Below are 23,049 nucleotides of genomic sequence, written 5' to 3' on the forward strand. Positions count from 1 at the left end.
GCTCTTAGCTCCATCCCTCCCCCTCCTGTCTTTTCCTACCATTTCAGATCTCCCCCTCCTCCTCCCACTTTCAAAACTCTTACTATCTCTTCTTTCAGTTAGTCCTGACGAAGGGTTTCGGCCTGAAACGTCGACTGTATCTCTTCCTATAGATGCTGCCTGGCCTGCTGCGTTCACCAGCATTTTTGTGTGTGTTGTCAGAATACATATCACAGCTTGACCCTACTCAGCAGCTAGGTCACAAATTAGGGTTGGTTCATAGAACTTTCAGCCAAACATCAAATTCTTAGTGAAGAGTCTCAGAAATTCTTACCATATCTCAAATAGAACATATAATATATCCCTAAAGCAATGTACACAAAATGCTGGAGGAACTCAGCTGGTCAGGCAGCATTCTGACCTGCCGAATTCCTCCAACATTTTGAATATGTTGTTTTGGATTTCCAGCATCTGCAGAATTTCTCTTGTTTATATATCCCTAAAGCTGCACAGAACTGGTGTGAAGTTATTTCATGGGAAAAAACCCTGGCATTTTTGAAGTGTAGTATGTAGAGAATGTGGCTAGTTTTGCTGCTATTTGAAGCCAGGCAGTGTATGATCTAGCTGGTGTTCATCCAAGCTGCTAGTTTTTGGCTTTGTTACTTAGGGATTCCTGGGGACTCAACCATTTGGGCAATAGCCAGCAGGTTTTCTGATCTGTAGAAGGTGCAATCAAGGGGAGTTATATAAGTTAGGTAGGAGGAGGCCCTTTCACCATATTGTTGTACTTTGTGACCTGGAAGTTAAGGACATTCAAAACTTTTCACCATTTGAGGTGATTTTTGTGAAGCAGCCAGAAGACTCTGGAAACAAGCATGAGACATGCATTTTAGGATCAGTCAGGTGACTGGCCTGATCAAATCAAAGTATTCTGGGGCTGGAGGATAGATGCATTGTGAGGGTAGAGTTTTGCTGGTGCTGGAGATTGTTGAGTAAGATTGACTCCAGTATGCCATAGCTGATTTTGACAGATGCTTAACAATAAATATATTTTAAAATATAGTTGAATGATAGTGTTGCCAAATTGTTATAAAATACTATATTACAGAAAAGCTGTATTTGTAGTTTTTGTTTGGAAGTTTGAAGTGTTACCTGTTTTGTGCCAATTTAATGTTCTTTTACACCATTAATTTTGCTACTTTTTAATCTCTTTCAGTTTCCTGAATGTGGATTCTATGGGATGTATGATAAAATTCTCTTGTTCCGTCATGAACCCAACTCAGAAAACATCCTACAGTTGGTAAAGGCTGCTACTGATATTCAAGAAGGAGATTTGATTGAAGTTGTCCTGTCAGGTAGATAACGTCAATTTATTTTTTTCGTTGCTCGTAATCTGATTAAGCATTACAAAATGATTTCATGCTGATGAATCTGATACTGATTCATGATCTTGATTCATAACTTTTATTCTGTTGTGTTGGTGGAAGTAACTTTTTAAAAAGTGCCATGGAAATACTCTACAGTAGCTATTACATGGTATTATTGTATACATTGATTTTGAGGACAAGCAATCAAAACCTATCCAGCAATTTCACAAGATCATGTGCTGATTATAGTTAAGCCAGCTTTTTCTTGCTTTAATTATCAAGATAGATCCTAGCATTTCTATTCAGTACAATCCAAGTATTTTATAAAGGCTTTGCCCTATGAGATTTTTTCATATCTCCTCATGGTTACGCATTTTATGACTATTCAGTCAATCATGTAACCAGTCCTGGATATTTTATCAAATCCCTGTAATTCAGAATTAGAAGATTACTTTTTTGATTATAAACACAGGGTTTTCCACAAGCCACGTGATTATCATTTCTTCAAACAAAGTTCAAAGTAAATTTTATCATCAAAGTACATATATGTCACCATGTACAACCCTGAGATTCATTTTCCTGTGGGCATACTGAGCAAATCTGTAGACTAATAACTATAATAGGATCAATGAAAGATCAACCGTAGGGCCAAAGACAGCAAACTGTGCAAATGCAAATATAAATAAATAGCAATAAATAAGGAGAACATGAGAACATGAACATGGAGAACATGAACAAGATTAAGAGTCCTTAAAGTCAGATCATTGGTTGTGAGACTATTTCAATGGATGGGCAAGTGAGTGTAGTTATCTCCTTTTTGTTCAAGAGCCTGATGTCAGGGAGGGATTGTTTAGGCAGAACCTTTCCTTTCTGAATTCATGCTGACTTCTCTTTGCTGGATTGTTATTATGCTATTTGTGGAAAATTGAGATTTCCACATGGAATGCTCTCATTTCTCACCTCTTAGCTCTTTTCCTCACTGACATTCATTTCTGTTCCCAACTTGCTGCAATTTCTCCTTTCCTTTCTTCTTCCTTGCCATCTATTCCCTATTTTTGCCATCTGGTCCTCCATCATTCTGGTTCTAGCCAAATCAGGTTGTTAATGCATCGAAACAACCCCATGAATTCTTCCCACACAAATTATCTTAATGGCTCGAATTACAGCTGCCTTATAATCAAAGTAAGGACTCTCTTGTGGCCGATTTTAGGATCCAATTGTATTTTTCTGTCTCGTGGGACTAACTGATTCATGCTGAACTTTGATTTGCATAGAACACTTCTTCACTTTACATGTTAGGGAGTTTACTAGGCGGTGGCAGTTATTGTTTTTACATCAAACTGAAAATTCATTGGTGATATATTTCCCTAATAGTGAGATAGATTTACAGTAGAGTGCACAGGTTGATTGAAGAGATAATGCACGATGTCAAAAGGAGCAACAAACTCTTATGATACTTTTGAGTATTGTCATATCATTGAAATAGCTGCCAAGCCCAGTTCTGCAGCAGACATACTCACTGGGCAAGAGACTGTCTTGACTTCATATACCTGAATTTGTTTAATGAGTCGACTGGAAATAAAATGGAAATTACTTTTCTTTCCTTTAAATTGTAGATTTGAAAACCAGGACTGAATTTTTTGGTGTAAGTTCAGAAATACTCCTGTCAATAATACTAAACTTTGCAGATTTAGATATATCCAACGTTTAACCTACTCTGATTTGAGCAAAACTGATGCAGTGATTAGTTTTTGTATTAAATGTTGAATGTTCTATTATATATCAGTATTGATACAAAATGCTGTTTAATATCACAGTGCTTTTTCTTTAGGTATGTATTGGATTGAATGATGATCATTGATATTGAAATGACCCAGCATACATTTAGAAAACAAATTTTCAGCTGATACACAACTGATGATAACAGTCATCCTGTTAATAAACTGAAGGTTGACATTTTACCAGAGTTCATTTATTTAATTGATTGAGTGATGCAGCACGGAGCAGGCCCATCAGACCTTCAAGCCACGCCACCCCAGCGTCCCCTGACAACCCCGATTTAACCCTAACCTAATCACAGGACGACTTACAACGACCAACTAACCTACTAACCGGTACGTCTTTGGACTGTGGGAGGAAACCGGAGAACCTGGGGAACTGCACGAATTCACGAGGAGGACGTACAGACACTACTTACAGAGGATGCTGGAATTGAAATCTGAACTTCCCGCCTTGAGCTATAATACCATCATGCTAACCACTGTACTGCCACAGCACCTAGTGCATGGTAAAATTTTAAAGAAGAACAGTGTCCTCTGCAATTCTTTGAGTGAGCGGTTTACATTGGGCAGGGAGGATGACACAGACAGACACATAACCTTCCCAATTTTGCATTCACTCTAATGGAATTCAGCATTCAATTGGATGTCAGTGCACATATCACAAGAAACATAGGTAAGGTGGATGATAACAGTCTTTTCCCCAGGGTGGGGGTCCAAAACTAGGGGCCATTGGTATGGGGTAACAGAGGAGAGATTTAAAAGAGACCTGAGGAGCAGCCTTTTCACACAGATGGTGGTGAGTGTATGGAATGAGCTGTCAGATGAAGTGGTTGAGACAGGTACAGTATTGTAATTTAAGGAGCACTTGAATAGGTACATGGAGGGGCAGAGTTTGGAGAGATATGGCTCAAACATGGGAAATTGGGACTAGCTGGATAGGCAGTGCATGGCATGAACTGGTTGGGCTGTTATGCCTGTGTCCATGCTCAATGGCTCCATCACTTCATCCATCCATTAAGTTATTGGGCCACATGTGAAAAGAATATAGGCAAATCTTCCGTTTGTGTTTGCTTTTGTACTCTCAATACCAACAAAGCTTGAATTAGCATTGAAATAGGTTTATTATTGCCACATGTATACATTGAAAACCTTGACTAGCATACTGTGCATACAGATCAGATCATTACACAGCCCACTGACGTAGAACAAGGTAAAAGAATAACAATACAGAATAAAATGTAACAGTTACAGCAAAATCATTTTTTGTTTGGCAGATTTAGAACTGCAGACCACCCACCCAGGGAGTGAGGGCAGCTGCTGGAGACTCCGGGAAAGTCTCCATCCATAAGGAAGGGTGGTAGCTGAGGATGGTGCAGGCAAAACTGAAGCGCAGGACACACAGGGCCACCTACTGCCCACCGTGTTCCTGGCTAATGTACAGTCTCTGGAAAGTAAGATTGCAGAGGGACATCAGGAATCAAGAGAGAGGTCTGTTGATATTAAAGCTATCATGGAATAAATTACTATTTAACATTAACAATATTCTGCAGAAAGAATCACAGAACTATTGCTTTAAATATATAGTGCAGTTCCTTAAGAATACAGGTCTTTTTCATAGAATTTAATACAAATATAATTATATAGGATTTAGATATCCTGACCCACACTCCAGTTCAGACGGTGGCAATAATGCACCTTAAAATTGCTTGCCAACTGCCTTAAAACCTTAGAAGCAGAAAAAGAGGAAGATATCAGGGATTGCTGATTATTGTGCTTCACTGAGTCATGGCTCACCTCCAGCACTCTGAGCATAGTACTCGAGCCCGAGGACCACATGGACTGGACAGTGGCATCAAGTAAAGGCAGAAGCGAGCTTTTCCTTCATGATCAGCTCATCGTAGTGCAGTCAGCTATCACAAGAGTGTGCACCCTGATGTCTTACAATCATTGTGGAGTACCTCAACCTGCTTAATGAATTCTCTGATATGTCTTATGTCTTACATGGAAACGTACGGTGAAGTGTGTCGTTTGTGTTAACAACTAACACATCTAAGGATGTGCTGGTGGCAGCCCGCAAGAGTCACCAGACATTCTGTTACCAATATAGCATGCCCACAATTTCAGACATCACAAAAATGGTGGCTATACCTCATTTGAAGGTTGAGGAGATTTGGTATGTAATATAGACTTGTAAATTTCTACAGATGTACAGTGGAGAGCATTCTGACTGGTTGCATCATTGACTGGCATGGAAGCTTCAGTCCACAGGATCAAAAGATGCTGCAGCCTCAGCCAACTCCATCATAGGCACAACCTCCTACCATTGAGGACATCTTCAGAAGGTGGTGCCTGAAGAAAGCGGCGTCCATCATTAAGGACCCTCACCATTGGAAACATGCCCTCTTCTCATTACTACCATTGGGGAAGAAGTACAGAACCCTAAAGACACACGGTCAATGTTTAATTAAAGCTTCTTTCTGTCTGCCATCAGATTTCTGAATGGTGCAAGGACACTACCTCACTATTCGACTTTTGCGCTATTTATTTCCTTGTTCCTTTAACTTGTATTAATTTTTATGTTTGCACTGTAATGCTGCCACTGGATGTGCTGGCTTTGGAGAGGGTCCAGAGGAGTTTCACGGGAATGATTCTGGTAATGATTAGATTAGATTAGATTATGAGGACACACAGTCCTCTTTTATTGTCATTTGGTTATGCATGCATTAAGAAATGATACATTATTCCTCTGGTGTGATATCACAGAAACACAGGACAGACCAAGACTGAAAAAGTGACAAAAACCACATAATTATAACATATTGTTACAACAGTGCAAGTAATACCGTAACTTGATGAAGAACAGGCCGTGAGCACGGTAAAGAAGTTCAAAGTCTCTTGAAAGTCCCACATCTCACGCAGACGGGAGAAGGAAGAAAACTCTCCCAACCACAGTCCGATTCTGAGTCGTCCGAAAACGTCGAGCTCCGACCAGCCCTCCAACACCGAGCACCGAGTACCATCTCTGCCGAGCGCTTTGACCCCAGCCCCGGTCGCCAGCAGCAGGCAAAGCTGAGGATTTTGGGGCCTTCCCTCTGGAGATTCTCGCTCGCACAGTAGCAGCGGCAGCGAACAGGGCATTTCAGAAGTTACTCCAGATGTTCCTCTGTGCTCTCACAGCTGTCTCCATCAAATCAGAATTGTGCACGGCACCCTATTTAACAAATACGATATCATTTCACTGGAGAGGCTACGCACGCTGTGTCGCGCCGCCATCTTCTCCTCCCTCGGCAGAGTTAACGTATGAGGAGTGTTTGATGGCTCGGAGCCTGTACTCACTGGAGTTTAGAAGAATGAGGGGGTATCTCATTAAAAGCTATTGGATATTGAAAGGCCTGGATTGGGTGGATGTGGAGAGGATGTTTCCTAAACACAAAATAATCTGCAGATGCTGGGGTCAAAGTAACACTCACTGGCCCGAAACGTCGATTGATCTTTTCCACTGATGCTGCCCGACCTGCTGAGTTCCTCCAGTGTGTTGTGAGTGTTGTTGAGAGGATGTTTCCAGTAGCTGGGGGAGTCTAGGACCAGGGGGCTCAGCCTTGGAATAGAGGGACCCCTTTAGAAAAGAGATCAGGAGAAATTTCTTTAGCCAGAGGTTGGTGAATGTGTGGAATTCGTTGCCACAGATGGCTGTGGACGCCAGGTCATTAGGTATACTTAAAGCAGAGGTTGATAGTGTCACAACCACGGATTTGGCAGCGCAGCAGATACGGCAACTCTGCTCGTGAATATGCACGTGTCAGCTGATTATTATTTCATTGTGATAGTATTCAACTCCATTCATTCCATCGTAGTGTTTGTCAAGAATTGGACACAGCACAGCAACGCTTTGCTACCTGTTTGTATTCGGCCTCGCCTGAGAAATTGAACTGTCGAGTCAACTGACTCTGAAGACTAGCGGTATTCGTTTTATATTTAGTTGTTCTTTTCACCCGCCGTGTAGGCTTCGTTTTCCATTTGAGAGTTTTAGTTAACAGCCCTGTTTGGCCTAGCGTTTATTGTTTTCTTTTCCCTTTAATACTGTTTGCATTAAAGTCTGTGAACTATTGACCCGCTTCAGTATCTCTCAGTCCGCACTTGGGCCAAATCCGAACCATGTGAAAGCAAGTCTCGACCACACAAAGATGGACCCAGCGGAGAGAGAGCAGCTGACCTTGGCCATGAGATTCATCGGTCAGAGTGATTCGTTGAGGCAACAATATTCCATTGGAATTCCTATGTATAAACTCTTGTTTCTGGCTCCAGTGTGAAAGAAGGCTCTTGCCAAGTAATGGACACAGCGAAGTTTGAAGAGTGATGTTTTGACATTGGTGGCTTGAGGAGAGGGTGCCTTCTATCCTCAGTGCATGTCCTGACTCAAAATTCTGAGAGTCCTGAGTCTACATTCCGAGCTTCTCAAGTCTATATAGTTTCTCCAGTATCCATTCCAAGCTTTTCAAGTCACAAGTACCCAGGTTCCCAGCTTTGTGGTCCCGTGATTCAGGTCTGCATAACAAATGAGTACTTCAAGCAAGCTTTTCAATTGATTCAACGAATCACCATTTAAATCAATAGTGTAATTTTTGGAACAGTCCTTCTCCAAAAGCTGATTCCTGCCTGGAGTGTGCAAATACACAAGTAAAGTAACCCTATTAAGAGTATTTTTAACGTCTTGATGAAAGTCATTGTACAGACTGGGAAAATTGAACTTCCATGCCACAAATTTACAGAGAACCAGCTAGCTTAGAGATGAAAGAAACCTGTCTAGGCTGTCTTGATCTGGAAAAATGAGAGTATATCTTAATTGCCTCTGGAAAAAATTATGGAAGATTAAAAACAATGAGTAAGATTTGAAAAGGTTCCTTCTCTAGGTTTCAAGTTTCATGTTTTCAAGGTTTCCCAAGGACTTTTTTCTATGTTCCCAAGGTTTTTTCTCGATTGTTTCCCAGGCTTATTCAATGTGTTTAGGGTTTTTCAATGTCCTCCCATCTCAAGGACTCCCAAGCCTCCCTCGGCCCCACCCAAGATTTTTTGATCTCACTTGAGGTTCCCTAGTGTGTCAGTCTGTTGGGGTTTCCTGGTCTCTCAGTCTGTCTTGATCCCCAAGTCTTTCTGCCTCTCGAGTTTCCCATGCCTCCCTTTCATTCCCCATGCCTCCCTCTCAAGTTCCCCAGGTCTCTTGAGTCGTCCCTGGATCTGAAGTTTTCAGGTCTTCCTGGGCCATCAGGTGCCAGCTATTGGGAGGGGGCATCAGAGAGCTTTGGGCATCAGAGGGCATCAGAGAGCAGTGGGCTGTGAGGTTTTTCATCATCAGCATCAGGTGCCATGCCCAGTTTGAGCATTGACTGCCATGGCCCACACACTCCTGTTTCGGGTCAAGTGGATCAATTCATTGGTATTCTTTTTCAGTTCTCTAGCTGCTGTCTCCATCATTATTTGTCTTTGTCTTCCTCTTGCTTTCTTCCCTTCAATCTTTCCCATAATTACTGTGCATTCTAACTCCTCTTTCCAAATCACATGTCCAATGAAGTTACCTTGCCTTTTCATGATCTCATACATTATTTCTGTTTTTTTGTTTGCTCCGTTCATGACATCCTCGTTAGATATTCGTTTTGTCCATGATTTTCTTTGCAACCTCCTCAAAAACCACATCTCTGCTGCTACAATTCGTTTCCTCATGTTACTAGATATTGTCCAACATTCTGAGCCATATAACATAACTGGATGAATGTAACATTTCAGTTCTCTGAGGCGGATTGTCATGCCTAGTTTAGTAATGGTCAGTATACTCTTCATTCTCGTAGAGGTGTCTTTTGCCATCCCTATTCTTTTTTTGATGTCCATGTTGCACCTGCCATCTGATGTCACCCAGCTTCCTAAGTAGCAAAAGTTCTGTACTTGTTTGATATCTTCCCCATTTATTCTCAGCCTGCAGATAAGATTCTCCTTTGTGGAATTCACCATACATTCAGTCTTTTTGCAATTGATAGATAGACCCATTTTTGCACTTTCTTCAACAATTTTAGAGCACTGAATTGGATAATTGTTGCTTCACAACAGTTATTAATGGTATAAGAGTTCCTTGTATTTTTCTCGAGCAGCTCGCTCTTTGTAACGTGGTTTCCTGGTGCATTCTGTTCAAATTTGTTAAGTTTATTTTGATAGGCTCAGGGATTCTGTGTTAGTTTTATTGTTGAAACAGATGCCCGATTAGCTCCAATCGGAGGGTCCTCATTTTGAGAATGATTTTTCTCAACGGTGTCACTTGGTCGAGCTACCTCTGTTTAAGCTCTTGTTTCTGTCTTTACATGGAAGTCTTTGGCTCCAATACTGGCAGTACACCCCATGGCACTTATCTGTCAGCATCACTGAAGGACATCTTGGACAAGTCCCTCATCCAGGACTTCCAGCGGACACACATTTGTGTCGCCTCAGGGGCTGCACCTAGAGAGGGGGGCCCTGTCACATCCACAGGTTCGGGAGCACAGCAGCTATGGCAATTGCACTCGTGAATATACATGTGTTAGCTAATTATTATTTAATTGTGGTAGTATTTAACTCCATTCATTCCGTTGTAGTGTTTGTCGAAACTTGGGCACAGCGCAGCAATGCTTTGCTGTCTGTTTGCATTCGGCCTGGCCTGCGAAATTGGATTGTCAAGTCAACTGACTCTGAAGACTAGCGGCATTGGTTTTATGTTTAATTGTTCTTTTCAGCTGCAGTGTAGGCTTAGTTTTCCATTTGAGAGTTTTAGTTAACGGCCCTGTTTGGCCTAGCGTTTATTTTTCTTTTCTCTTTTACACTGTTTGCATTAAAGTCTGTGAACTGTCAGCCGGCTTCAGTGTCTCTCACTCTGCACTCGGGCCAAATCCGATCTGGGTGACAGATAGGTTCTTGATTAGTAAGGGTGTCAAAGGTTATGGGAGAAGGTAGGACGAAGGGCTTGAGCAGGATAATAAATCAGCCATGATGGAATGGTGGAGTAGACCCAATGGGCTGAATGGCCTAATTGTGCTCCTACAAAACATCAAATGTCATTACATACGTCAGTAATACAAATGCACTTAATTTAATTTTACACTTCTAAGAAATGCTGCTTTCCTATCTACAGTTTTTTGAGGAGTATGAGACTGTTCCATTCTGTTAATAATCTAACAAATTTATAAATGAAGGGGAATTGTAAATTCCTCAAATTCATTCAGTATCCCTGCAGCCATAAAGTTATAACTGCTTGTTAATTGTGCACAAGGGAGCTTTTTTTCCCACCATGCATGTGCCTTGGAATAGCAATTTCTTGTTGGTTTAATGAGTAGCATCAGCACTTTAATCTGATACATTTTGATGTATCATTAGTGCTAGATATTTGACATTTCTGGATCAGGAGAATCTTGTAAAATGTAATCGCACATTAAGTCCCAATCAGATTGTTACTAAATTACACTTGGAATTCCAAAACTCTCATTTCCAGTCTTGCTGTTTCTTTGCCAGAATCTTGTCTTCCCTCAATAAAGAGACTTGTTAAGCAATGAAAGCAAGAGTTATTTTCTTAACTATGCTGTACATGCCTACTTGTCTGAATTGTAGCATTCACCTGGAAGGAATTATATGAACTTTTTCCTTCTGATTTTCCCTTGGCCAACAATTTCCCACAGCTCCAACATGAATGGCAGAGTGCACAAGTGGGGGGATGTTGTGGGGGTGGGGGGAGGTGCAGAGAGGGCACACGGTCACCTAGGGAAACAGGCACTTGCATCTTTAATAGTTTGGTGAGGTTAAGACACAAGCAGATGCTGGGGTCAAAGCAACACACACAAAACGCTGGAGGAACTCAGCAGGTCGGGCAGCATCCATGGAAACGGAACAGTAACGTTTCGGGCCGAGACCCTTCGTCAGGACTGAAGAGGGAGGGGGCAGGGGCCCTATAAAGGTGGTGGGGGGAGGGTGAGAAGGAGAAGGCTGGTAGGTTCCAGGTGAAAAACCAGTAAGGGGAAAGATCAAGAGGTGGGGGGGGGGAAGCAGGGAGGTGATAGGCAGGAAAGGTGAAGGAGGAATAGGGGAAAGCACAATGGGTAGTAGAAGGAGGCGGAACCATGAGGGAGGTGATAGGCAGCTGGAGGAGGGGGCAGAGTGAAACTGGGATTGGGGGAGGGAGGGGGAGATAATTCTGTATATTCATAAATCGCCAGGTTCTGTACGCAACATGCCAATCAATTTACATTATCTGAGTGTGACATTTATGTTTCTTTATATTCATTTCTTAAACAAACTACAGGTCGACCTTCACTAATCCGGCACCATTGGGACCTGAGGAGTGCTGGATTAGTGAAAATGCCGAATTACAGAAAGATCACATTAAGCATAATCAGTGCCGGATTATCGAAGGAACCGGATTACAGGTAGTTGGATTAGTGAAGGTCGACCTGTCTAAGTTTTTTTTTACATAGGTTCCTGTCCTTCAGTATGCAGTGATGGGTGCTTCTGCCACGTGAGTATGATTGTTTAGAGAACCATCTAAAAGGACATAGAATCTCCTGTATTTCCCATAAAATCCTGAGGACACTCTGCAAACCACTGTCTGATTGACTGCTCTATGATATGGCAAAAGGAATGCTCTGGAGCCACAGCACCATACCCAACCATTGCAGCACTGGAGAGAGACAGAACCTCAGCAAGTAGTGAAATTTGGTGTTTGCATGCCCAGGGTCTAAGCACAGCTTAATGCTCATGTCATCCATGTACATATCAAACAACTCCATTGCGGGGGATCATCACACCTCTTATGCCCGCATCCATCTGGGTGGACTCGACAAGGGGCTCATTACAGAATGCAAGCCAGGGAAGTAGGTAAGCCCACAATCTGCAATACTGTGAGAAGAATTGGTAGAGCATCTGAAAACACAGACACAATGTCAAAATAAGCAAATGCAATTGGTAAAATTCACTACTTCAGAACAGGTGTCGTCGTTCACGGAAATTTAAAAACATAAATTATGAATGCAACCACAACAGACCAATGTACACATTGGGAGTGCAAGGGGTGGAACCTCTCTAAACAACTGAGAATATTTAAACAATTGAGAATCTTTATTAACTAATTAATTAATATTTATGTACGTGTGTAAGAACTTGTTCATATAATCCTTCTTTCCTAAACTATAACAGTGCAGACTCCTGTGTACACAGAAGATTGGTTACCACCAGAGGTCGGTATGTTCAGCGTTTCAGGTACAGCACTCACTAGGAATTAGTTAGTATATTAGAAATCTCATTAATAGGATGATCTTTTGTAATCGATAACTACAATTTTCTTTAAAAATTGTCTGCCAGTTGTATTTTGTATTTATTGCATTGTTAGCAGTAAATTGAAGTCTATTCTTTGAAAATGTAAAACAGCATCTAATTCCTTTGAATAAAAGGTGCTATGATAATAATACTTACGAATGTCTGCTGAAGTAACTGATGTGCAGGTGAAGGCAAGAACCATACTGCAGTTCGCATATTAGGGAACAGCTATTTCCGAAGCATCTTGTCTGTGTTGAATGTGAATGGAATATCATGGATCAAAGTCAACATATTTCACCTCATACCTGTTCTTAACTCCAGGAGATGGCAAACAAAAGAACAATGTCATTTTCAAAAGCATAAATGGTTAAATCAGTTATTAGATCCACTACTTGTATCATTTTGGAGCATCTTTTTGCTGAAGAACCTAAATATATTATTTTAACTTTCATGGTTAACTGTTGAATTGACAAGCTTGTATGAGATAGGTATAGTATTTGCTATTATAAACCATAAAAAATGTTTTAAAATTTTGACTTGGTGTTAGCATAGCATGATAAACATTTGTAATATTTTAAACTAAAGCGAATACTAAATTTCCATCAAAACAGTGACCCTATAGAAATTTATATAGAATCTACTGTAGTTTTATGGTGTGAACGACTTTAAATCACAAACAGTTGGAAATTCAGAACTTAGAGTTCTTTCAGATGTTGATCACTCTGCTCATTTTTAAATTTTCTGTTTTTATTTCAAATTCTGCGTTAGCATCCTTCGAGCCTGGAACTTCAGAGAATTCTTAATTTGTATGTAACCAGATGGGGCATTGTAATTCCTGTTAAAATGAGATACAAATATTGTGTTTTCTCTTTTGCATTCAATGCATAAATCTGTGTACTAAAATGTTCTGTTAAGTTGGAAACTTTATTTGCAATCTAATTTTCATAATTTTTTAGATTTATTCACTTCAAAAAGTTTACTAAGGTCTGTTAATTTTGTTAATAAATGACCCTCAACAGACATGTGGGTGAAACACCGCCTCATCTGGAAGAACTGTGTAGGGCCAGAATGGTGGTGAGTGAGGAGAGGTAGGGGCAGGTGTAAGAGTTATCATGGTTTCAGGGATGAGTGCCAGGAGGGAGGTTGGTGGGGACAGGCAAATGCACAAAGGACTCATTGAGATAGCTTGTCACTGTGGGAGGGTGGGGGCTGGGGGGGAGGGAAAGATGTGCCTGATAGTGGGATCCCATATGAAATGTTGGAAGTTGCAGGAATGAGGTGTTAGATGCAGAGGCTCTTGGGGTGGTAGTGAGGACAAGGGATGCGGCGCAAATTTGGAGACTGCTTTTGTCGAGCACTTTCGATCCATCATTTTGTCTAGATCACTTATTGCATCTGGTGCCCCTCTCCACTGGTGAGACCTGCCCAGAATGAAGTACCACTACATTGAGTACCTTTGATCTGTCCACTGCAGTAGCTTGTAGCCACCCATTTCAATTCCATTTCCCATTCCCATAGCAAAATGTCTGTCCATGGCCTCCTCTACTGCCACCCTTCTTTATTTTCTTTCATTTTGGTGGCCCTCTCACCTCGTCCCTTCCCCTGTCCTGTCTTCGTGACCTGCCCATCACCTCCCTCTGGTTCTCCCTTTATCCCATAGCCTACTGTTCCCTCTTCTCAGATTCTTCTTTTTTCAGCCCTTTACCTCTTCTGTCTGTCACCTCCTAGCTTTTCAAGTCATTCCTTTTCATATCTCCTCCCCTACCCACCTACCTTCCCCCTCACCTATCACCTGCCAACTTGTGCTGCTCCCCTCCTCCACTTTTTTATTCTGGCTTTTGCCCCCTTTCTTTCCAGCCCTGATGAAGCTTCTCAGCTCAAAACATAATTGCAATTTACCTCCATAGCCACTGCCTAACCTGATTTCTCCAGCATTTTAATGTGTGTTGCTTGAGATATCCAATATCTGCAGAATTTCTTGTGTTTCCCATTTTCCTGTGTTTGGCCCATATCGCTCTAAACCTTTTCTATCCATTATTTATCCAAATATCTTTTAAATATCAGCAATGCCTTTTCTGTGACAATTTGTTACCCTCTTAAACCTATTATGGTTTAAGATGGAGCCGGTGATGCCCAGCGACTATTTATTGGCGGCAAAAAAAACAAAACAAAGGAAACTACTATATATCTTATTAATAACAATCAACGCTAACAGTCCTAACAATGGAGAGGTGAGCAAAGGCTGGTTGAGGCGAATGGAGGCGAGCAATGGCGGAGGCGCAGGCAATGCATGGTCATGGCAAGTGGAGTCGGGGTTGAAGCAGAGTCGTGGCACCCCAAGAGTAAGGAAGGTCCTGGGGTGAATTGGAAAGTTCGGGTACGGGCTGAATCGTGGCAGTGGGCTCCAGGCCCCAGAGGGGTCTGAGACTGAGGAACAACCCAAAGTTTGGACGATTTAAGTGCTGGGCCAGATTGAAAAGGTCAGGGTGTTGCTACTGGAGGTGAGGCGAGGGCCGGTTCTGCTTGCTGGTCCATGACATTTACTCAGCTCTTTGCTGAATTGCAGTGATCTCTGGCTGCGGGTCTGTTGTCTTGCTACATTTACTTGGCTTTGCAATGAACTGTGGCTATTGCTTGCTTCAGCTGCAGTGACATCTGGCTTCGTGTCCTTCGTAAAACTTTTATAGCTTGCAATATTTGTTTTTTTGTGTGTCTGCATTGGTGTTTGATGGTCTCTTTTGAATGTGTTCTTTTGAGGTTTCTTTGTTTCATGGCTGCCTGTAAGGAGACAAATCTCAAGGTTGTATAATGTATACATACTTTGATAATAAATGTGCTTTGAACTTTGAACTCTAGTTTTTTCTTTCCCTGGGCTTCCAAACTACGTACTGACTGCAGGGCAGAAATATTGGCCATCATCAAGCAGGAGACTAGATCTCATTACATTGCTCTTCAAACTACAGGCACAATGATTTGTCATATCCTTTGCTTAATTGTGAACAAGTGCTCTGGGATATTTTGAAATCTAAGTAAGCCATTATTAGATTGCTAATTGTTCCATATTTCAAAGTGATAATCTGCTCAGTCTATGCTGTGCAGTTTCTGGCCTCCCAGATTAACAGTGCTCTGCCATCACAGACACATGCAGCATATGCAGTGAAATATCAAAATCTTTCAATGAGACTCCTTTAGATGAAGCTTAAATGAATGGCATATCAGTGTGCATTTAGCACTAAATATTTCTTTATCTTTGGCCAAAATCACGTTATTTAAAAGAAGGATAGACGGGTCTGTGTACGAGGTTAACTATTATTCCCAACTGCCCAGCCTTAATTTAATTGCAGGAAATAGAATAAAAATTGATGCAAAATCAAGATACTGTGTGTGCTGGAAATCTGAAATAAGACTAGAACCTTCTAGAAGTTCCAGTCAGATCAATGGCATCCTGTGGAAGCTGTACTGCTGTGTTTGGGTAGGGAAACAGGAGTGTGGACAAAGTGACATCTTTACATTATGACCCCCTGGTGGTGAGAGTGAAGATTTAACCTACAGTGTAATGTTACTGTACATCTTGCAGAAATGCTTCGGTAAACTTAACAGATTCTGAATTGAAAACACGGAGGAATATGCTCGACAAAATGAGGAATCTAAAAGGAGACAGGAATTAATTCTTTGCAGAATATTATGAACACCAGTCCAATTCTCTCCATATGATCGAACCAACATGAATAAGAGGAGCAATTATTCTGGCAGGATCATTTTGAGGATGTCCCCTTCACTGCATAGGTGCTGGAATAGGCCATTCAACTCCTTGAACTGATTTTGTTGTTTCATTAGAAAATATCACTTTTTTATTATTTATTAATTTTTTGTTATCTTTGTACCACTACTGCCCTTGTTCTTGGTGGTAGAGTTCTTGGGTTTGGCCAGTAGTGTCAGAGCAACCTAGGTAGATAATTACAGACGGTACACAGTGCAGCTACTGTGCACTGTGGATGATGGGAATCAATATTTATGATGGTTGATGGAACTTTAGTCAAGTAGGATGTGTTCTCCTGGATGGTGCTGAGCTTCTTCAGTGTTGTTAAATTTGTACTCATCCAGGGAAATGGATGCTCCTGACTTGTGCTTGTAAATGTTGGAAAAGGTTGGTGTGTCAGGAGGTGAGTCATTCATTACAGACTCTGTCTGCTCTTCAAGCCACAGTATATATTTGACTGGCCCCTCGTGGGACGTGGACATTATTGACTTTAGTGGCATGTCTGTTACTTTCCATCTAGCAGCTCATGCCTGAATACTCTCTGGTTATGGACTACTTCGGGAAATCGACATTGTGGACTTATCAGTGATCAGTACTGCCCTGAAGAATTACAGTGTCGCCATTGGCTTGGAAAATTGGCAAGCAGCAAACTTTATCACTTCCTTTTGTATGAGATCTGATGGTACCGCTTAGAACATTTTTCTTATCAGTGTCCATTTACTTAAGTTTTATCAGGATTTCTTGATAAATTCAGTCAAATTCTGCCTTGATGTCACTCTTGGAATCCAGCTCTTTGCTTCATGTTTGAAGCTGAGAGGAGCCAAGTAGTTCTATCAAAATTGAACGTGGGCATGAGTGAGCAAGTTATTGATGAGAAAGTGCCACTTGGAAGGTGTGATTGGCAGTGATATCTTTATTTAACTGATAATTGAAAATAAACACGAGATTCTGCAGATGCTGGAAATCCAGAGCAACACACACACACAAAACACTGGAGGAATTCAGCAGGTCAGGCAGCATCTATAGACAGGAATAAACAGTTGATATTTTGGGTCAAGATTCTTCTTCAGGACTAGAAGGGAAGGGGGAGAGGGAAAAGGCAGAATAAGAAGGTGGGGGGAGTGGAAAGAGAACAAGATGGAAGGTGATAGGTGAAACCAAGTGTGGGATAAGATAGGTGAGTGGGGAAGAGGGGATCAGTTGAGAAGCTGGAAATGATAGGTGGAAGAGGTAAAGGGCTGAGGAAGAAGAAATCAGATAGGAGAAGAGGGTGGATCATGGGAGAAAGGGAAGGTGGAGAGGCATCAGGAGATGATAGGCAGCTGAGAAGAAGAGAAGGGGTAAGAGGGAAGTCAGAATTCTCCACTAATTTAAAGTAGACCTGGTAATGGTTAAAAGCCAAATGACACTTGCTATGTTTTTTGCGAACAGGGCATAGCAGGCCAACAGTCTACATTGTCAGGTGGATATCAGTGGTGTAACTTTACTGGAACAGCTTGGCTCAAGGGTCAGTTCATTTCTAGAGTATGGGGCGGTTGGTGTTCAGTATCATTGCTGGACTGTTATCTGGATGTAGTAAATCACATTGCATGAATTGTCAACACCTGTGATTGCAAGAATCTCACCATGAATTTTCCACTCAACTCTTCCGACAACAACTCTTTCCAACAACTCTTCCTTGCCTTTTACACTTATATACTGGGCTCTGGCATCACTGAAGATGGGGATTTCTTGGATATTTAAATTGTACTCTGTTTGCCCATCTCAAACTCATTTTTTCCTCACCAAGAATGATCAAATATAGCTCTGAAATTTTCCATTGACTGATGGACTGTGTTTTTAATCATTCACCTTATCAGCAGGGCATATAAACCCCAGATACATGGTCATAAATATTGCCTGTCTCACACATTAATGTTTGAAGGCACGGATACTAATTAGTATTTTCATATTTCAGCCACTGTTATGAACAAAATTTGTTTTGGCAATAAGAACATCACTGTCACATTAATTGAGGAGAAGAGTGGGCAGACAATCAGGAATTCATGTCTGGAACACAGCCTTGGTCCAAACATGGACATATCAGCTGAATTACAGACTTGAAAGCAACTGCTGTTCACAGCATGCAGCATTTTACAGTGTGACATCATGGTACTCTGGTAAAACTGAGGTCAGTAAATATCAAAAGGAAAACATTTGAGTGGTTGGAGTCATCCTTTGTACAAAGGGAAATGGTGATTACTGAAGATTAAAAATTTCAGTTCCAGGGCTCCTGTAGGAGTTCCTTAGGACTGTATTCTGAACTAGCTGCTTCATTAATGACCTTCCCTTCCACATATGATCTGAAGTGTCCTTTTAGCATATCTGTAGAAATTGAGATGTTTACTGAGTGCATTTCAATATCATTTTTAAAAAAACAGATAATGACAGAATAACTGGCAAATGGCATTCTTATTACTTTTGGTCCAATTCTGTCTTCATCTTATTAGGCTGTTCTTTGGGATCAAGGGCGAGTTGCACCTACTCTGTTCATTGGTTCTGAGGTGGCTAATAAAGGACATATTGTGGGAACTTCAAAGGCTTCTACAGATGGGGCAGGAGATGGTGGGGTGGTGGATGGGCTATGGGCTGTGAGCTTGTTCACTCCTATGCTGCTTACATGGGGGCATTTCTTCAAGCCCATAATTTGAGCACATCTGTCAGTGCAATATCTCCATTCCTCTGGTAATCTCTTCCAGAGTATCTGTTTTGGGGGTCTGGAGTGGGGCATCAGAGCAACAACGTATTTAAATGACAGCAAATAGAGCCCTGGAGAGGATGCTGACATTGATTCTCTTACCCTTCTAATGAATTTGGAGGATATTGAAAAAAGAACATTGGCATTTTCTTTCCAGTGCCTTTTGGATGCATGCTATAAATAGTGAGGTCTCAAAAGCATATACATTATCTGGTGAGATCCCACTTGGAATATTGTTTACAAGTCTCGTCTTTCTACCTAAGGACAGATACACTTGTCCACAGATTGATTCCTGGGGCAATGGTTATGAGAAGAGGTTATACAGACAGAGCCAAAAATCTCTAGAATTTAGAATAATGAGAAACAATGTCATTGAAGTAAACAGACTTATTACAGAGCTTAAAATGTAGATGTAAAGATGGTGTATTTCCTGCACATCCAGGGGCACAGTCTCAAAATAACCTCTCTTGAATGTACACTGTGATTGAGTATCCGCAGCCCTCTTGTATACAGAATTAGATTTTCTTTTTTCCCCAGGTGAAGAAGTATCTTTCTCTAGAGAATCATTGGATATGTTGTTAATCCAGAAAAGTGGACCTATGTTAAAATAAAAATCAACCGTTACCTTATTGAATGGCAGACAAGATGCAAGGGTCAGTATGAGCTGTGAAATTGCAGATGCTGGAATCTGGGGCGATAAACAATCTGCTGGATGACCTCAGCGGGCTGTGGGAGGAAAGGAATTGACATTTTGGATTGAAACTTTGCATCAGTTCTGAAGCAGGGTTTTGACCTACAACATCCTCCTCCAGAAACTGATCAACTCAGAATCCAATTCCTCCTGCATTTATGTCTTTTTGTTTTTATCGTGTCTTATGTAATATTAATGTTGCTGCCAAGATCAGTGCTTTGTTCCTTAACATGGCAGTAGCAAGCACTTGTCATAATCTGTTTGAAGTCAGGATAGACTACTTGTCTGAGATATTCTTCCCCTAGAGTCAGTGCAGCTGGAACACTGGGCTTGTGCTTGGAGAAGATTGCCCCATATTCACTTGAGCTTAGAAGAATGAGATTTGGATTTTTAAAAATGCATTGCACAGTACCGCTGCCACAAAACAACAAACTTCACAACGTGCATCAGTGATAATAAACCTGATCTGATTCTGAATTTATTGAGACATGCAAGGTTCTGAGACAGATTGACTAAGCTGATGTCAAGAGGCTGTTTGTGTAGGCTAGAGACTGAAGAACTCTAACCAAAGTTTGCATCAGTGTTGCAAAAAGCATGTTAGTTAAATCGGTGGTCTACTGCCATTTCTCATGGTCACTAGTTAGACGTTCAGATGCTGAAAGCATTTTTCCATTATTAATAGGGTAAGTATTTACCCAGCTCGTTGGGAAGAATTTCCAAAAAGACCACGATCCAAACTGCAGCATGAGGTAGTTGTTTACTTTAAACTGGTGATTTTAAGAGTTTACTGTCATAGATTGGGTTTTCAGTAATTTTCATGTTATTGTTTAGACAAATCTGAAATACATTAACAGTGAAAGCTCCCCGTGGACCTGCAAGATTTAGCAAATAGATGCCTTACAGAATGTTTTACTTCATGAAAAATAGTTCTATAGTTGTAAGTGACATTTTTTCCCAATGCAGAGGTGATTCTTAAAACAAGAAATTAAGTTAAAGTGTTCACATAAAGGAGTTTTGCTTGTCAGCATTGTTAAAGTAATTACGAACACTGGCACGAGATGTCCTGATTAATCAACATATTGTCGACTGTCATTTTGTGTAATTGAGGCTTTCAGGGTTTGGGAATGCAATGTTATTCTGATCAATAGTGAGTTCCTGTTTACATCAAAAAATCAGCAAGTAAAGTGGAGTAACCACAACAATATCTAAGAATAGGCTGGTTCATTCTGGGCATAACAACAAACATTTTTCTCTATTATTTTTTTGAAAAAGGAGAACAAATAGGCAATATAAATATGGAAGTTCAAAATCTATTAGGCGCTGAGAAGTCCCTGTATGCTACGTAGCCAACACAAATGGGCTGTTCAGATTCTTGAGCCTGTTCTGCCATTCAACTAGATAATGCTGATCTATGCCTCTGCTCTTATTTGTACTTGCCTTTCATACTTGATAACCTTTAATAAGTAAATATCTATCCATTTTGGTTTTGAAGAATACAACTAATTGAGAACACTGTGCACTTTGGGAAGCAAGTTCAAGATTTTTACTGCTTATTTTGTAATTTGAGATTTTAGCTCGGAATACTTCTTAGCCTTATGGAGCAGGGTATACAAGCCAAGTTTATTGTGATTTCCTGAAGTTGTAAGTAGTTGGTCTATGCCGCTGCTCATTATATCTTTAATTAGATTTTAATGCTCAACATTTGATGCAGTCTGTCCAAAGCTCTCCTAACCAGTGCAGTATTTCTTCACAATTTTTTACCAATCAGATTACACAGAATTCATGGAAGCAAACTTAATTTGGATTCATATTAAATTGTCATCCATCCATCCATCGATTGATTGATTGATTGCTTGATTGATTGATCTATTTATTTATTAAATAAATAAATAAATATATATATATATATATATATATATATATATGATGCAGCAATCTAAATACTATTCTGAGTTCGGAGATCCATTTATGTCTCCCAAGGGCACCTGAGGGCTCCCATTGCATGTGGTGTATGTTATTTTTCACTATGTGTTGGACTGTCTGAGTTCCTTCTCTGCATTCACATTTTAAATGTTTTTTATCTTTCAGTTGAACATACAGTAAATTATCTGTAAGCAATAAAAATCAAATAGTCCATTGTCTGATTGTTCAGCATTTCTGAACAGTCATCTCTTAAACACATCAGAAAAATGTGTTGCTTTATTGTGTAGCATTTAAAACAAAATGAATGAAAATATGTTGGGATATTAAATAGGAGTAATTTCCAATTATCCAGAAAATCTGCTAGTTATTAGATCTGAAGATGATGTTGTCCAGAAAGCTCTTCAGAAGTCAAGAATGAAGCACAAATGTTATTATACAGCTGTTTTATTAGATGTTCATCATTGTACAAGTCAGACAAGGTTAGCCGTACCAGCAGGCAAGGAAAAGAAGTAATACAGGAACTGTAACTGTAATAAACTGCAGTAAGCTGTAACTAACTGGCTGTCACAAAGGAGCATGAGCACATAGTTTCTTTTTAAACTGCAGATCCAGTTTAGATATGAAACTTGTTTAGCAGGTACTGACTGAATCACAGTCCAGTTCTGCAAAGAAATTTCAGAAGTATAGGACCAAATAAACTACAAATTACTCAAAGTTTACAGACAAAAGGTGAACGAAACCTAAAACTACAAAGAAAAACAGAGACCTAGCCCAACTCGTGTGTCCCTATCATTTAAGCCCTTTACTTGTGGCAACATGTAGTAGCTGGTGTCCAATGGCTACTCTAGATTAAAGGAATTCATGTACAGGCATCATCAACTCCATAGGAACTACAGTGGAATGAAAGTAAAGCTTGTTTGTTTATTTAGAGATTAGTCCCTTTTGGCCCTATGAACCACGCTACCCAGCAACTACCCCCCCCCCCCACTGTCAACCCTGATTTAACCTTAAGCCAATCACAGGACAATTTACAATGACCAATTAACCTACCCGATACATCTTTGGACTGTGGGAGGAAACTAGGGTACCCGGGGAACACCCACACATTCCAGTGGGAGGATGCACAAACTCCTTACAGAGGATGTGGGGATTGAATTCCGCACTCTGACCCCCTGAGCTGAAACAGCATTGCACTAACCGCTACAGTACCCTGGTGTCCATCTTTGACTTAGCTCAACAGGAAGTGTATCTCCAAGATCTTGAGCTCTATGTGGAGGTCTTTTTTGCTTTGGTGATATAATTAGATTGCATGCTGTCTGGTTAGCAGTCTGTGGCATGTCAACTATATATAGTTTGAATCAGGCCAAGAACGACCCTAGGAGAGGAACTGAACCATCTCGCAGACTGCTTTAGCCATAGAGATACAGCACAGAAACTGGTCCTCCCATCCGCTGAGTATGCTGCATTCAACAACCACCTAGTTTTACAAT

At 40.8% G+C, this 23,049-nt stretch overlaps 1 protein-coding gene across 5 annotated transcripts in view; it reads left to right on the plus strand.

Annotated features, from left to right (window-relative positions):
• Positions 1-23,049, plus strand: part of prkd1 (protein kinase D1) — a 359,632-nt gene that overhangs the window by 119,484 nt on the left and 217,099 nt on the right. For 4 of the 5 annotated variants that reach the window (XR_010018301.1, XM_063050558.1, XM_063050565.1 and 1 more), the window contains exon 2: positions 1,196-1,334. Coding sequence is in view for 3 of the 5 variants with exons in the window: in XM_063050558.1 (XP_062906628.1) it covers positions 1,196-1,334 (139 nt within the window). In the remaining 2 variants the exon portion in view is untranslated. Of the gene's footprint in view, positions 1-1,195; positions 1,335-11,438; positions 11,563-23,049 lie in introns of those variants that run through there. The other variant, XM_063050585.1, reaches the window with a different exon arrangement.

The sequence above is a fragment of the Mobula hypostoma genome, chromosome 1 (genome assembly GCF_963921235.1).
Source record: "Mobula hypostoma chromosome 1, sMobHyp1.1, whole genome shotgun sequence".
Taxonomy (NCBI): domain Eukaryota; kingdom Metazoa; phylum Chordata; class Chondrichthyes; order Myliobatiformes; family Myliobatidae; genus Mobula; species Mobula hypostoma.